This window comes from Ornithorhynchus anatinus, chromosome 3 (genome assembly GCF_004115215.2).
Source record: "Ornithorhynchus anatinus isolate Pmale09 chromosome 3, mOrnAna1.pri.v4, whole genome shotgun sequence".
NCBI lineage: Eukaryota > Metazoa > Chordata > Mammalia > Monotremata > Ornithorhynchidae > Ornithorhynchus > Ornithorhynchus anatinus.
Window position 1 is genome coordinate 122,340,725 of NC_041730.1, and position 16,176 is coordinate 122,356,900.

The 16,176-nt window shown below is 49.5% G+C and overlaps 1 protein-coding gene across 3 annotated transcripts in view; it reads left to right on the forward strand.

Annotated features, from left to right (window-relative positions):
- Positions 1-16,176, forward strand: part of LOC100089875 (dynamin binding protein) — a 129,551-nt gene that overhangs the window by 66,009 nt on the left and 47,366 nt on the right. For 2 of the 3 annotated variants that reach the window (XM_029059297.2, XM_039911599.1), the window contains exon 4: positions 4,569-6,548. In XM_029059297.2, coding sequence (XP_028915130.1) covers positions 4,569-6,548 — 1,980 coding nt within the window. Of the gene's footprint in view, positions 1-4,568; positions 6,549-14,102; positions 15,462-16,176 lie in introns of those variants that run through there. The other variant, XM_029059299.2, reaches the window with a different exon arrangement.

Here is a 16,176-nt window from a genome sequence, read left to right on the forward strand (position 1 = left end):
ATTCGTTAAGCGCTTACAATGTGTGAAGCACTGTTCTAAGCACTGAAGTAGACACAAGATAATCAGGTTGTCCCATATGGGGTTCACAGTCTTATTATAATCCCCATTTTCCAGATGAGGTAACTAAGGCACAGAAAAGTTAAGTAATTTGCCCAAGGTCACACAGCAGACAAGTGGCGGAGCCAGGATTAGAACCCATGACCTCTGACTCCCAAGCCCGTGCTCTTTCTACTAAGCCATGCCGCTTCTTAATAACTGTGGTATTCATTTTGGTATTTATTAAGCACTTCACATTTGCAAGGCATTGAACTAAGCGCTGGGGTAGATACACTATAATTGGGTTGGACAGAGTCCCCTATCCCACATAGGGTTCGCAGTCTTAATCCCCATTTTACAGATGAGGGAACTGAAGCCCAGAGAAGTGAAGCGACTTTCCCAGCAGACAGTGACGGTGCCAGGATTAGAATCCAGGTCCTTCTGACTCCCAGTGCTTCACTTACCTCATCTGTAAAATGGAGATCAAGACTGTGAGCCCCATGTGGGACAACCTGATTACCCTGTATCTATCCCAGCGCTTAGAACAGTGCTCGGCACATAGTAAGAGTTTAACAAGTACCATCATTATTATTTTTATCATCACCCAATTCATCCGTAGGAAAGGCCGGAACACCCAGTGTGGGTCTTCATCCATTCATTCATTCAGTCATTCATATTTATTGAGCACTTACTGTGCAGAGCACTGTACTAAGTGCTTGGAATGTACCATTCGGCAAAGAGACAATCCCTGCCCAACAACGGGCTGACAGATTTCCCCAAGTTACATGTTCTTTTCATTACATTTGTGAAGCAGCATGGCTAGTGCTCTCGGTGCCTCAGTTACCTCATCTGTAAAATGGGGATTGAGACTGTGATTCCCACGTGGGACAACCTGATTCCCTTGTGTCCACCCCAGCGCTTAGAACAGTGCTCGGCACATAGTAAGCGCTTAACAAATACCAACATTATTATTATTATTATTATTAGTGGAAAGCGCACAAGACTGGGAGGCAGGAAGCCTGGCTTCTATTCCTGACTTTGGCACTTACCTGCTGGATGATTCAGTCAGTCCCTTAATAACTACTCTGTCCTTCAGTTTCCTCATCTGTGAAATAAGATTCAATACCTGTTCTCCCTCCCTTCCCTTTAGACTGTGAATCCCATTTGGGACAGGAGCTGTGTCCTGCACAATGATCTTGATTCTATCCCAGGATTTAGTGCAATGTTTGGAACGTAGTCAATCTTAACAAATATCACAATGTTCATCATTGGGTTTTTTTAACCATCTTGTCCCTCTGCTGTCTACGCCGTCGAGGCTAGTGAGACGATATCGAGAAAATGCTTTTCTCTATAAGAGAGAGCTCTGTGTCAATATAGGGTGGAAGTGTTTCTCTGATATGATATTTGCTTGTAGCCACCCAAGCACTTAGTACAGTGCTTGACACATAAGTGCATAACAAATACCATTATTATTAGTAGTAATAATAATATTATAGAATACTTGCTTATGAGTATAGAGAGATGTAATATCCACCAGGGGTCACCATCTTTCCTCTTTCTATCTCCAAGCTGGCCAATTGAGCTGGGAATTTGTACATTTTGAACTCCACCGTTATTTTATTCATAGAATCATATTTATTGAGCACTCACTGTATGCAAAACACCCTACTAAGCACTTGGGAGAGTACAGTATTACAACAGATACATTCCTAGCCCACGATGAGCTTATAGTCTATCCCCTAGGATAGCATGATATGGAAGTCCAGTGAAGGATTTCCTCGAAAACACCCAGAATAGCAGAAGACCAGCTATAAGGTAGCATTCATTAGTAGGAACAATGCCAAACTGTGCCTATATAGCTTGTGACCTTGGACAAGTCACTTCTCTGTGCCTCAGTTCTGTAAAGTGGGGATTAAGACTGTGAGCCCCATGTGGGACATGGACTGCACCAACCTGATTAGCCTGTATCATCCCCAGCACTCAGTAAAGTGCCTGGAACATAGCATTGACATATACCATTTAAAAAAAAAAGCAGCTTATATTCGCAAAAAGGATCGGCAGACTAGAGGAGCAAAAGATTTCCCACCGACAAGAAGACATTTAGCCAAACGTTGGAGTCGCTCCATCTAAGATGTGATAAGCAGCATGGTGTAATGGATGGAGCAAGGTCCTGGGAGTCAGAAGGTAATGGGTTCTAATCCTGGCTCTGCCACTTGTTTGCTATGTGTCCTTGGGCAAGTCACTTCACTTCTCTGAGCCTCAGTTACCGCAGTTGTAAAATGGGGATTGAGAGTGTGAGCCCTATGTGGGACAGGAACTGTGTCCAACCTGATTAACTTGAATACCCCAGTGCTGAGTACAGTGCCTGGCACATAGTAAACATTTAACAAATACCTCAATTATTAATATTATTATACTTTTAGCTGCTGTGAAATGAGAAGGAAGAGGGGGTATGGCCTAGTAGTGGAAAGAGCGTGGGCCTGGGAATCAGAGCACCTGGGTTCTAATTCTGGCTCTGCCACTTGCCTGCTCTGTGATATCAAGTCAGTTCACGTCTCTAAGCCTCGGTTTTCTGTAAAATGAGGGTTCAATACCTGTTCTTCCTATTTAGAATGTGAGTTGCATGTGGGACAAGGAGTATTTCCAATCTAATAGCTTTGTGTCCACCCCAGCGCTTGGTACAATGCTTGGCACATAAGTGCTTAAGTCAGAGTGTTTCAATTTCCTCTGAAAACCTGGCTTCTTCCCACTGTGGTTGAGGTCCTAGGAATCACATCCTGAGACTGAGAAGCCCCGGGTCTGAGACCGAGTTGGCTGCCATTTTCATCTCCAACTGTTTCCCCTTGTCTTGTGCCGTTGAGTCATTTCCGACCCATAACGACACCATGGACACATCTCTCCCAGACTGCCCCGCTGTCCATCTGCAATCATTCTGGTAGTGGATCCATCAAGAGTTTTCTTGATAAAAATACAGCAGTGGTTTATCATTGCCACCTTCTGCACAGTAAACTCTAGTCTCCGCCCGCGACTCACTCCTGTGCCGCTGCTGCCCAGCACAGGGATGTTTTGACTTGTAGCAGATTGCCTTCCACTCGTTAGCCACTCCTCAAGCTAGAAACGGAATGGTTATGCCTCTGCTTGACTCTCCCTACTGAACCCGAGACTGGTAGAGTCCTGGAAACTCCCCTAGGACAAGGTGATAGGGTAATGCAGTGAAGGTTTTCCTGAAAAACACCTAGAATGGCACCCCAACCCACTGGGAACAGCAGATTTCTTATCCCCATCTTAGAATGATAAAGCTAAGACACAGAGAGATTAAGGGATTCACCCAAGGTTACATGGCAGGTGAGAGTCAGAGCTGGGACTAGAACCTGGTCCAGCAACTCTAGAGGAGGAGGGCCAATTTTTTTCCCCATTTCAGGGAAGCCAGTATTCTGAAGCCGGTCCTGCCTTGATGGCCCCTGCCAGTAGCTTGGGCACCGAGTGGGCATTCAGAACTCTGAGGTTGTTCTTCCTACTGCAGGACACCTGGGGTCTTGAGCCAAAAGGAGTCGATTGTAGCAGGCAGTTTACTAAGTGCTGGGGTAAATACAAGTTAGGTTTCTGAGGAGTGGGGAGTTGTATGCCATGTGGTGCTCTGATCTGATGATACAGCAGTGGTGTGGAAACTGAGTGAAGCGGTGAGAGGCTGGAGGCAGAGAACCCAGTGAGGATGAGGCTGATCCAAAAAACCCCTCAGGCAATTCATCCTGAAGAAGAATTGTGGTATTTGCTAAATGCTTACTATGTGCCAGGCATCAGACTAAGTGCCGAGGTAGATACAACCAAATCAGATTGGACGCAGAACAAAAGCTCAATGTGGGCAGGGAATGTGTCTGTTGATTTTTGTATTGAACACTTCAAGCAGTTAGTACAATGGTCTGAGTGCAGTAAGTACTCAAAAAATATGATTTGACTGACTGACTAGCCCACATGTGGCTCACAGTCTTAATCCCCATTTTGCTGATGAGGGAGCTGAGGCACAGAGAAGTTAAGTAACTTGCCCAAGGTAAAACAGCAGACAAGCAGTGGAGCCAGGATTAGAACCCTTCTAATCTTCTGACTCCCAGACCCACTGCTTCTCCCTAGAGCAGAGAGAAGCCCGAACCACGAGCCATTGCATCCCATTGGCCAAGGATCACCGTGGAGCTTGGATGCGGGCATCTCACTGGAGTGACAATCCCTATCCACAATGAGCTCATAGTCTAGAGAGGAGGAGACAGACATCAATACAAATAAACAAGCATCAATATAAATAAATAAAATTACAGATATGTACTTAAGTGCTGTCGGGCTGGGAAAGAGGGGAAGAGCAAAGGGAGCAAGTCAGGGTGATGCAAAAGGGAGTGGGAGATGAAGAAAAGTGGGGCTTAATCTGGGAAGGCCTCTTGGAGGAGATGTGCCTTCTGTCTTTAGGAAGGCTTTGAGGGGGGCTGGTTGGGAATCGGTGGCTCACCCCACTGTCCTTACTCTGGTTTCTCCTTCCGCTTCAGGGGACCTGGTGATCCTGGATGGCCCTCAGACCTCCCCCTGGCTGCAGGGCCGAAGCTGCTGGGGCATCAGGGGCTTTTTCCCCTCCACGTGCGTGCGAGAGCTCTGTCTCTCATCCCGTAGCCGCCAGCGGCAGTCCGATAGCACCTTGCTTCACACCCCGGGATATTCGATGGGCCAGGCCCGGGCTCTGATGGGGCTCTCTGCCCAGCTGGACGAGGAGCTGGACTTCCGGGAAGGGGACGTGATCACTATCGTCGCCGTGCCCGAGCCGGGCTGGTTTGAAGGCGAGCTGGAGGGTCGGAGGGGCATTTTCCCAGAAGGCTTTGTGGAACTTTTGGGCCCCCTGAGGACTGTGGACGAGCCCCCCGGCGTGGGGAACCGTGAAGCTCGCACGGTTAATGGCGGGATAGACATGCCTCCTCTGGAGGAGAAAGAGGGTGGGGAGGAGGGGGAGGAGCCGGGGACCTTCGGGATCGCCCTCTACAAGTTCCAGGCCCTGGAACCCAAAGAGCTGGACTTCGAGGTGGGTGACAGGATCCGCATCGTGGGGACGCTGGAGGATGGCTGGCTAGAAGGAACGCTGAGGGGCCGCAAAGGCATCTTTCCTCACAGGTTCGTGAAGCTGCAGGGAACCTCCCCCAGCCCGAGGAAGGAGGAAGCCGTGGAGCTGCCACTGGACTTTGACCGGTCTAGAAGCCACCAAGCCCCACCAGACAGCCTGAGATCTTTCCTAGCCCCCGAGGAACCCAAGGACGAGCCTGATGAGAAGAAAATCGAGCAAATGTCCAGCTGTGCTACGCTTGGCCCATTCAGCTCACCTCTGGGCCCCCTGGCTCCTAATGAACAGCCCGAGAGTAGGGGAGACCCTAAGGGAAGGGCCCCGAGAAGCCCGGGAGTGGCGCCTGAAGCCAAAGACGTCTCCCTAAGTGACCCCGCAAAGACGATCAATGGTGTGGCACCTCATCCTAAGCTGGGTGTGCCCCCTCAGCTTCCAGGGCAGAAGAGCCAGTGTGATTGCCCTATGGGGGAGGGCCACTCCAGCTCAGAAAGGCTCTTCAGCACTCTTCCTCTGGAAACCAGGAGCAGGGGTAGCCTCAGCACGGCCCCTCAGGAGCCAGGCTCCTGGCCAAAGAGCACCCGAGGCCAGGCGCCCTCTCTTCACAGCAGTTGGTCGGCGGCAGACTCTAGGGTTTTCAAGTCCCACCAGAAGAGCCCGCAGCCCGGGGATGCGGCCACGGGGGCCGACAAGCAAGATCGGCCCCCCAAAGGGCGTTCTTCCAGCTTTGGCAGCGGGCCGGAGGAACCAGAATGGAGGCCCGCCCCGGTACCCGCGGCGACGCTTCTTCTGCCGGGAGAAAGCAGCACGGACCTGGATTCCAAGCTGACGGAGCAGCTGATGCAGTTTGAGAAAAGTCTGGCGGGGCCAGGGGCGGAACCGGACCAGAAAATCTCCCGACATTTCTCCATCACGGACTTCAGCTCCGAGAAGGACATCGTCCGCGGGTCCCCCAAGTCGGCCGTCCACAGGGAGCTGCCCGAGAGGAGAAAGGTCTTGAGGCCGCCCCCTCCCAGGCCCCACGCTCCAGCCCCCACCCTGACCGGCCAGAACCCGAAGCCTGAATCGTCTTTCTCGGTGAGGCCCTCCCGCCCCGCTCCGCTGCCGCCTCCAGCCCAGCAGAGGACCAGCTCGGCGTCCCCAAAGCTCCAGCGTCTCAGCGGTCCCGGACGGACTATACCGGAGGAGGAGAGCCAAGAATACCCGGAGAGGATCCTCGACCCCACCTGCCGTGACCCTTTCCTTCTGGTCAGGATTCGGGAAATTGAGCAGGACTTGGAGGTTTACAGCAAGACCCGAGAGGAACTGAGTCTGCTTCTGGAGGCGAGGGATGATGAGCAGATAAGAGCAGAGACCCTGGAGAACCTGGAGTTCTGCGACTGTAACATCGAGAGCCTGACTCTGGAGCTGCAGCAACTTCGAGGTAAGAGGCGTGGGACTGGACCATCTCTCCTGTCTCCTAGCACACTCGCACCTGGGGGAACACCGGCAGTCAGTCAGTAGTATTTAGTGAACGTAACTCTTCGCAGAGGACTGCACAAAGTGAGAATACAATAGCAGACACGCTCCTTGCCAATAGAGGAGCGGCGTGGCGTAGTGGATTGAGCACGGGCCTGGGATTCAGAAGGTTCATGGGTTCTAATCCTGGCTCCCCCACTGGGCTGCTGTGTGACCTTGGGCAAGACACTTCTCTTCTCTGTGCCTCAGTTCCCTCATCTTGGAATTATACATTCCAATCCAAATTGTACATTCCAAGCACTTAGTACAGTGCTCTGCACATAGTAAGTGCTCAATAAATACTATTGAATAAATCTCTAAAATGGGGATTAAGACTGTGAGCCCCATGTGGAAAACCTGATTACCTTGTATATACCCCAATGCTTAGAACAATGCTTGACACATAGAAAGCGCTTAACAAATATCACCATTATTATTATTATTATTACTTCAACTTTTCTGGGCCTCGGTTGCCTCATCTGTAAATGGGGATTGAGACTGTGATTCCCTGTGTGGGACAGGGACTGTGTCCAACCTGTTTAGCTTGGGTCCACCCCAGCACTTAGTAGAGTGCCTGGCATATAGTAAGCACTTAACAAATACCATCACTATTACAATCTACCAGGGGAGATGCACACTAAAATAAATTCCAGCTAGGGAAATGCAGCAGCGTTTAAAGATATGGACGGAAGTGCTGTTGGGAGAAGGGAGGGAGTAACCAAGTACTCCAAGAACATTTTACTTTCTCTGGCTTGTATGAGAACAGTGGGATCCATGATCCCTCCTTATCCCCTCTCACTCCTAGTTGGGGGGCTCCCCACCCCTAAAATGAAACCCAAGGAGCGTCTTGATTTCTCTTGGTCTGTATATGGTGTTCTTGACCTCTTGGCCGTTCATTCAGTAAGCCTGAGCCCTGCCAAAATGTCATTTCTCTATCAATGGGATCATCGGCATCCACAGGGCCCAGGTAACAAGGATCCATAGATACATCCCCTCCCTCCCAACCAGACCAGTAAAAAGCTTAACCAGTTTGGGGGGTTTTGACTATTTCCTCTGCTAGAGAGTGGTTGATCAATCAATCAGTGGTATTTACTGAATGCAGAGCACTGTACTAAGAAGCTGCCAATGGGCTTACCACCATCAATCAGTGGTATTTATTGGGCACTCTCTGGGTGCCGAGCCCTGTACTGAGTGCTTGGGAGAGAACAATGCAGAAGAGTCTGTGGAGTCCCCAGTCCAAATTCAAACCCCATGAAGAGTGAATCTGAACTAAGTGATCATCCCCTGGGTAGATGGGAGTCATCGAAGGTCGCTGACCCAGCCCAAAGGTGCCCCTGACGGAACCTGCAATATCAGGGACTCTCCAAAGCCCAGGCATCCTGGGAAACCATTGGCCACCTATTCAGTGCCTGGCTATAGAGACAGGTTGGGCATAGGCCTCCAGGGTAGAGGCCCCCAACAGCTGGGGGGGTGCAGGCCACCTAACGTCCAGTACATGGCAGCATGGCGGGATTGTGGGGAAGTCAGTCTGGTGGCCATCCCAGCCGTGCTATGCCAGCATCCCTTGGGCTATTTAATTCCTCAAGCCTCAAGCTACTGTTTGGCTGTAAGGAAATCCTGTAGTCACTTCAGCATTTGAGCCCAAGTGGGCAGGTGGAGAGGGCTCAAAGAGCAGGAAGGGCTCCAGCTACCGACCTGCACTGTCAGGGATCTTCATCCTTCGCCACCCACCCCCTCGGGGTGAGACCGACTAGAAAAGGAATGAACTCCCACTTCTTTCTCCCGCCTGGCATAAATGATTTCTTCCCTGGGGTAAGATGTGAATAACTCATTTCAAGGCTGATTTTTCTTGGGTATTATTATGGCTTAGAAGCTAAATGTTCAATATAGTTGAACACCTGGGAGCAGAGTGGGGAAGAGGAGAGGTTAATTGTGCCCAGGGAAGGGTTTTCTCTTCATCTCTTAGTGTCGTAACAGTGCCTGACTCCTATGCTTGGGCTTTCTATTGCAATCTAGATCCATTACCAATCTGACCTCTTTTTTTAAATTTATCCATTTCTCACAGCCATATCAATCATTTGTCTAGCCAACTGTAGTCATGCTGACGATGTCCGTTGTAAATGAAAAATGTAGAATTATCAACTGGATTTTGGGGAGAGAGAACAAGAGGGGTTGACGCAGTTGTAGGACTACCACGAGGGGCTCCTTCAGTCAATCAGTTGTATTTATTCATTCAGTCAGTCGTATGGGTTCGAATGGGTTAGACTGTGAGCCCCACGGGGACAACGTGATAACCTTGTATCTATCCCAGCACTTCGAACAGTGCTTGGCACATGGCTTAACAAATACCAATGTTATTATTACTCTTATTACACATGGCTTGCCCACAAGGAGCTTACAGTCTAAAGGGGGAGACAGACAGTAAAATAAAAAATCGATTCATTCAGTCATATTTATTGAATGCTTACTGTGTGCAAAGAATTGTACTAAGCGCTTGGGAGAGTACAGTATAACGACAGACGTATTCTCTGCCTTCAACGAGGTTTCAGTCTAGTGATCTGTACAGAAGTGTACTGGGACTGAGTGGGCCGTGAATATCAAGTGTTTAAAGGGTACAGATTCAATTGCATAGTTGACACAGAAGGGAGAGGGAGTAGGGAAACAGAGTTTAATCAGGGAAGGCCTCTTGGAGGAGATGTGGTTTTAATAAGGCTTTGAAGGAAGGGAGAGTGGTACTCTGTCACATATGAAGGGGGAGGGAATTCCAGACCGGGGGAGGATATGGGCAAGGGGACCGTAGCAAGATAGATGAGTTTGAGTTAGAGTTAGTAGGTTGGCATTAGAAGAGCTGTATTGTAGTTAGAAATCAGTAAATTAATGTGGGAGAAGGCAAGCTGATTGAGAGCTTTTAAGCCAGTGGTATGGAGTTTCCATTTGATAGAGAGGTGGATGGGCAATCACTGGAGGTTCTTGAGGAGCAGAGAGATATGGACTGAACTTTTTTTAGAAAAATGATCTGGGCAGTAGAGTGAAGGACTGGAGTGGAAGAGACAGGGAGCATGGAGGTTAGTGAGGAGGTTGTTGCAGTAGTCAAGGTAGGATCTAATGCTTGGATCAGCCTAGTAGAAGTGTGGATGAAGAGGAAATGATGTATTCTAGAGAAGTTGTGAACATACAACCGATAGGATTTTTTGATTGAATGAAAGAGATGAGTTGAGGAAAATGCCAAGTTTACAGGGTTATGAGGTAGGAAGGATCGTGGTATTGTCTGAAGAGATGGAAAAGACATGGAGGAGGACAAGGATTGGATAGGAAAATGAGTTAATAATGTTGGTATTTGTTAAGCACTTACTATGTGCAGAGCACTGTTCTAAGCGCTGGAGTAGACACAAGGCAATCAGGTTGTCCCACGTGGGGCTTACAGTCTTAATCCCCATTTTACAGATGAGGTAACTGAGGCCCAGAGAAATGAAGTGACTTGCCCACAGTCACACAGCTGACAGGTGGCAGAGCTGGAATTCGAACCCATGACCGCTGACTCCAAAGCCCGTGCTCTTTCTCCACTGAGCCACGCTGCTTCAGGGCAAATTAAATTTGAGGTGTCAGCAGGGCAGGAAAAAATGTCAGACTGTAGAGAAAGGGAGAGTTGGATTTGGGAATCATCTGCATAGAGAAGGTAATTGAAGCTGTGGGATCAATTGAGTTCTCTAAGGGAGTGGATGTAGATAGAGAATAGAAGTGAAGGAACTGAGCCTTGAGGAAATTCCACAGTTAGGGACGGGAGGCAGAGAAGGAGCCTGCAAAAGAGACTGAGAACTGGCCAGAAAGAAAGGAGAGCCAGGAGTGCCAATGAAGTCAAGGTTGGATAATGTTTCCAGAAGAAGGGGGTGGGCTCCAGTGTTGAAGGCAGCTGAGAGGTCGAGGAGGGTTAAGATGGAGTAGAAGCTGTTGGACTTGGCAAGAAAGAGGTCACTGATGACCCTAGAGAGGGCAGTTTCCATGGAGTGCAATCATTCAATCATATTTATTGAGTGCTTACTGGAGGCAGAGCACTGTATTAAATACAGTATAACAAGGGACAGAAACCAGATTGCAGGGTGCCAAGGAGAGAATTGGAGGAGAGGAAGTAGGGGCAGCAGGTATAGATAAAGAGAAGCAGCGTAGCCTAGTGGAAAGAGCCCAGACCTGGTAGTCAGAAGGACCTGGGTTTTCCCCAAGCTCCTTTGCGTTTTTCTTATGTGTACTTCCTCCTCCCTCTCCTCTGTCATTTTCTCCTTCACTTGTGTGATCAGGTTATCAAGAGGGAAATAATCAAATTGCAAACCATTTCCATTCAAACATCGGAAGATGTTGGGAGTTAAAGGGGAAGAGATAGCTAATTTTTCCTTTCAGAAGGAGTGAGGACTTCAATCGTATTTATTGAGCACTTACTGTGTGCAGTGCACTGTACTTAGCGCTTGGGAAGTACAGTTCAGCAACAGAAGACTGAGATGAACGGCTAGAGAGATAAGAGGAGAACCAGGAGAGGACAGAGTCCGCGAAGCCAAGGTTGGATTATGTGTTGAGGAGAAGGGGGTGGTCGATGGTGTCAAAGGCAGCTGAGAGGTCGAGAAGGATTAGGATAGAATAGGAGCCTTTGGATTTGGCAAGAAGGAGGTCATTGGAGTGGAGGGGTTGGAAGCCAGATTGGAGGGGATCCAGGAGAAAGTTGGAGTTGAGAAATTTGAGGCAGCAAGTTGTAGATGCCTTGCTCCAGGAGTTTGGAAAGGAAGCGTAGGAGGGAGATGGGGCTTCTGACTCCCAGGCCCAGGCTCTACACACTAAGTCACGCTGCTTCTCATCATGGGCAGGGGGTTCTGGGAGTGGAGCTGCTGATCTGTAATTAGGGGTTGAGGGCAGCCCACACCCTCCCCCATTCAGTGTTGTATTTATTGAGCGCTCACTATATGCAGAGCACATAGTGGAAAGGGAATGGGCATGGAAGTCAGAGAACCTAGGTTCTAATCCCTGACCCTCCATTTGCCCGTTTTGTTCATTCATTCATTCATTCAATAGTATTTATGAGCGCTTACTATGTGCAGAGCACTGTACTAAGCACTTGGGGATGAACAAGTTGGCAACAGATAGAGACAGTCCCTGCCATTGGACGGGCTTACGGTCTAATTGGGGGAGATGGACAGACAAGAACAATGGCAATAAATAGAGTCAAGGGGAAGAACATCTCGTAAAAACAATGGCAACTAAATAGAATCAAGGCGATGTTCAATTCATTAACAAAATAAATAGGGCGATGGAAATATATACAGTTGAGCGGACGAGTACAGTGCTGTGGGGAAGGGAAGGGAGAGGTGGAGGAGCAGAGGGAAAAGGGGAAAAAGAGGGTTTAGCTGCGGGGAGGTAAAGCGGGGGTGGCAGAGGGAGTAGAGAGAGAAGAGGAGCTCAGTCTGGGAACGCCTCTTGGAGGAGGTGAGTTTTAAGTAGGGTTTTGAAGAGGGGAAGAGAATCGGTTTGGCGGAGGTGAAGAGGGAGGGCGTTCCGGGACCGTGGGAGGACGTGGCCCGGGGGTCGACGGCGGGATAGGCGAGACCGAGGGACGGCGAGGAGGTGGGCGGCGGAGGAGCGGAGCGTGCGGGGTGGGCGGTAGAAAGAGAGAAGGGAGGAGAGGTAGGAAGGGGCAAGGTGATGGACAGCCTCGAAGCCTAGAGTGAGGAGTTTTTGTTTGGAGCGGAGGTCGATAGGCAGCCACTGGAGTTGTTTAAGAAGGGGAGTGACATGCCCGGATCGTTTCCGCGGGAAGATGAGCCGGGCAGCGGAGTGAAGAATAGACCGGAGCGGGGCGAGAGAGGAGGAAGGGAGGTCAGAGAGAAGGCCGACACAGTAGTCTAGCCGGGATATAACGAGAGCCCGTAGCAGTAAGGTAGCCGTTTGGGTGGAGAGGAAAGGGCGGATCTTGGCGATATCGTATAGGTGAAACCGGCAGGTCTCGGTAACGGATAGGACGTGTGGGGTGAACCAGAGAGACGAGTCAAGGATAACACCAAGATTGCGGGCCCGAGAGACCGGAAGGATGGTCGTGCCATCGACGGTGATAGAGAAGTCTGGGAGAGGACCAGGTTTGGGAGGGAAGATGAGGAGCTCAGTCTTGCTCATGTTTTGTGACCTTGTGCAAATCACTTCACTTTTCTGTTCCTCAGTTACCTCATCTGTATAATGGGGATTAAGACTGTGAGTCCCGTGTGGTCTGTGTCCAACCTGATTAGCTTATATCTACCCCAGCATTTAGTGCAGTGTCTGGCACATGGTAAACGATTAAATTCTGTAAAAAAAAAAAAAAATGACTTGTTCAAGTGGTTTGGAGGGGTTGGAGGGAGATGGGGTGATAATTGGAGGGAACCATGAGGTCAAGGGAGGAAGTGCTTGGCACATAGTAAGCGCTTAACAAATATTATTATTTGTTAATAATTATTATTTTTTAAGATAAGGGATACAAGCAAGCATATTTGAAAGAAGTAGGGAAGAAGCATTTGGAGAGTAAATGGTTGAAGATTGTGGTTAAGGAGGGAAGAAGGGAGGGGGCAAGTGTTTTAATTAGGTGAGGAGAGGTGGGGTCGGAGGTGCAGGTGGAGGGGGTGGATTTTGTGAGGGGAAGGGAGATCCCCTCTTGAAATACTAAATATGAGCCAAGCATTTATGAACTGCTGGGATAAATACCAGATAATCAGGTCAGACACAGCCCCTGGACAACCAGGGTTCACAATCTAAATAGGAGGGAGAACAGGTGCTGAACTCCCATTTTACAGATGAGGAAACTGAAGCACAGCACAGTGAAGTGATTTGCCTAAGGTCACACAATAGGCAAGTGGAGGAGCAGGGATTAGAACCTAGGTTCTCCGACTCCCAGGCCCATGCTCTTTCCACTAGGCCTCACTCCTTCTGAAAGGAAAAATTAGCTACCTCTCCCTTTCAACTCCCAACATCTTCAGGCATTTGAATGGTAATGGTTTGCAATTTGATTATTCCCTTCTTGATAACCTGATCACCCAAGGTGAGAGAGAAAATAATAGAGTAGAGGGAGGAGGAAGTACACACATAAGAAGAACGCAAAGGAGCTTGGGGGAAACCAAAGAGAAAAAACGGGACAAGCCCTTAGGGCTCCCACTGGGTGAGGAAGAGAGGATGTATTGGTGAGAAGGGCAGTGTTGAGAGCCGAGCCCTTGGTGCTCCAGATGGGAGAGTTTTAGGCGATTTAATCCCAACTTTCAGGAAATTGCCACTTTCCTTTGCCCCCACCCTTGCCGAACCCCCCCCCCCCCCACTACAGTTCTATAGTTTTAGAGGCCCCTTGATCACTGCCTGGAGCTACGAAGCAGCCAAACCAGTCTAACCAGTTTGAGGGAAACACCAAGCTGAATTGCCAACTCAGATCGTATGACACTGGTTACTCATTATCTTCAGGGCAGCTCCCTGATTGGGTGCTAAGATTAACACACACATACATACACACATCCCACTGAATTCCAACGGATGCAGTGAGAGGAGGGAGTGCCTGTCTTGCAGTGTTGGTGAGACCCAGCCCGTGTCCCTCGCTCCACCTGTCTGTAATACAACCCCACCTGGATTCATGGAGAAGGCAGTGCCCAGATGCGGGGAGCCTACCCACACCCATTAACCATGGGTGACCCCCAGAGAGCTGAGCAAGGAACGGAGGCAGTGGCTAAGGGCTTGAGAATCCCTAGCTGGGAGTATGAGGACTGCAATAGACGGAGCCACGGGACCCTCGACAAAGGGGGAAAACTTTCCCGAGAACATGACGTCCGTCCCTTATACCGAACTGCAGGGCAGAACCAGGGCTATAGGAAACGGGACTGTGGCTACTGGGATTCTGGAAACACCAAAAGTAGCTGCTTGGAGTCCTGGAACATGGGCTACTACTCTGAAGATCCCCGTGAGATTGAAGACCTGGATATAAACCGCAATGACCAGTCACCAGACTGGAGCAGCAGTAGGCTGGCCCAAAATCTGAACACAGATTCCAGGAAATTGGATTTTCGGTACCAGGACGAGTGGTCCATAGGCAACGGGGATCCGGGAGAGGAACCTGGGAATCATTTGAAGGCTGATGGCTGCTGTGTGGTCCGAGATTTGGATGGGGACCCCAAGGATCATAGGAAAGCAGAAGAGCGGTGTAGGGACCGCCGGAATTGGGCCGATCATCGTGGCAATCCTGTGATGGCTGACAACTGGAATATGGACCACGGGAATTGGAATTATCAATGTGAGGATTACAAGGAGGCTACCAGCTTTTCTGGGAACCTCAGAGGTTCCTACAATGGACCTGAGGATTGTAGAAAGTGCCTGGGGAGGGGAGAGGGCATCTGGGACAGCGAGAGCTCCAGGCAACCAGAAAACAAGTTTTCCGTCCAGCGAAACAGCTATCCAGGTTATAATACTTACCAGAAAGCAAGTGACGCCACGGATCCGAGAAACTTGGAGACGCATGAGGAAGACTGTAACTCTCAGCCGGCAGACTGTGAGTATCCGAGCAATGACCCAAGGAGCCTAGGCACTCAGGGCGGAATCCGCAGAACGAAGGATCTGGAATCCGAAGGTTTCGGCCGGCTGGAAGGAGTGGGGAGGCAAGGCGCAAGGGGAGACGAGTGGGAATACCAGTTAAGGACTACTTTCCAGAGCCCAAGAGGACAGAGGCACGGCTGGGAGCTGGAGGATGAGGCCCAGGTGAATGGCCCAGTCTCCTGGGAAAGGAACAGCTGCTACCGGCGCACAGCCCCTAGTACCTTGAGGCGCTCTGCTTTCGTGAACAACAGGAAGAGGAGTCAAGGTACTTGCTTAACCCTTTAGGGGGAAATAGCCTGGAAAATTAGCAGGAAAAAAGTGATCTGACGCAGAACCGGAATCTCCCCCAGCCTGAGATCTGAGAGGAACTTTTCCTGGCTCCTCCCTATTAAACCAATTAAGCTGTCTCGGGGAGAGGGAAAGGCAAAAGAACAGTTCACATGAGGGATTGTAAATGTCGTAAAGGTGGCTGGTTTCCCCGGACATTTCCACATACTTTCTTATATCCCCGGGCCTCTCTTAGGAGTCTAGAACCTGAAATAAGGAGTCAGAGCTGTCTGTCCACCCTGGAGCCCGCCCCGGCGGCTTTCACAAATAATCCAAGCAGTTGACAGGGCACCTAGGCCAAGGGTTTTCACTAATAATGACCTGTTTCTCCTTTGCCTGTTTCTTCTGCTCTGTTCCCCAAGCCCCTATTAGTCAATGGGCAGGACACCTAGACCTGTGTTAAGATACTTTAGAATATTCTTTTTATTTCATGATGAGGGCAAGAAATGAAACCTGGGAAAGGGAAAATGAATTCATACGCCTACGTGGGTTAGTATCTTGAATTTGCAGAGTACATATTTCCAAGTTCAAAGCTTAAGCGAATAGTCATCATGTTCTTATGTGCATTGGGTAGGACAACTATTGCTATTTATCATCAGCTCCCATCCTGTTAACTCCCCAAACCACATGCCCAGTCCTGATCTCGCATCTTC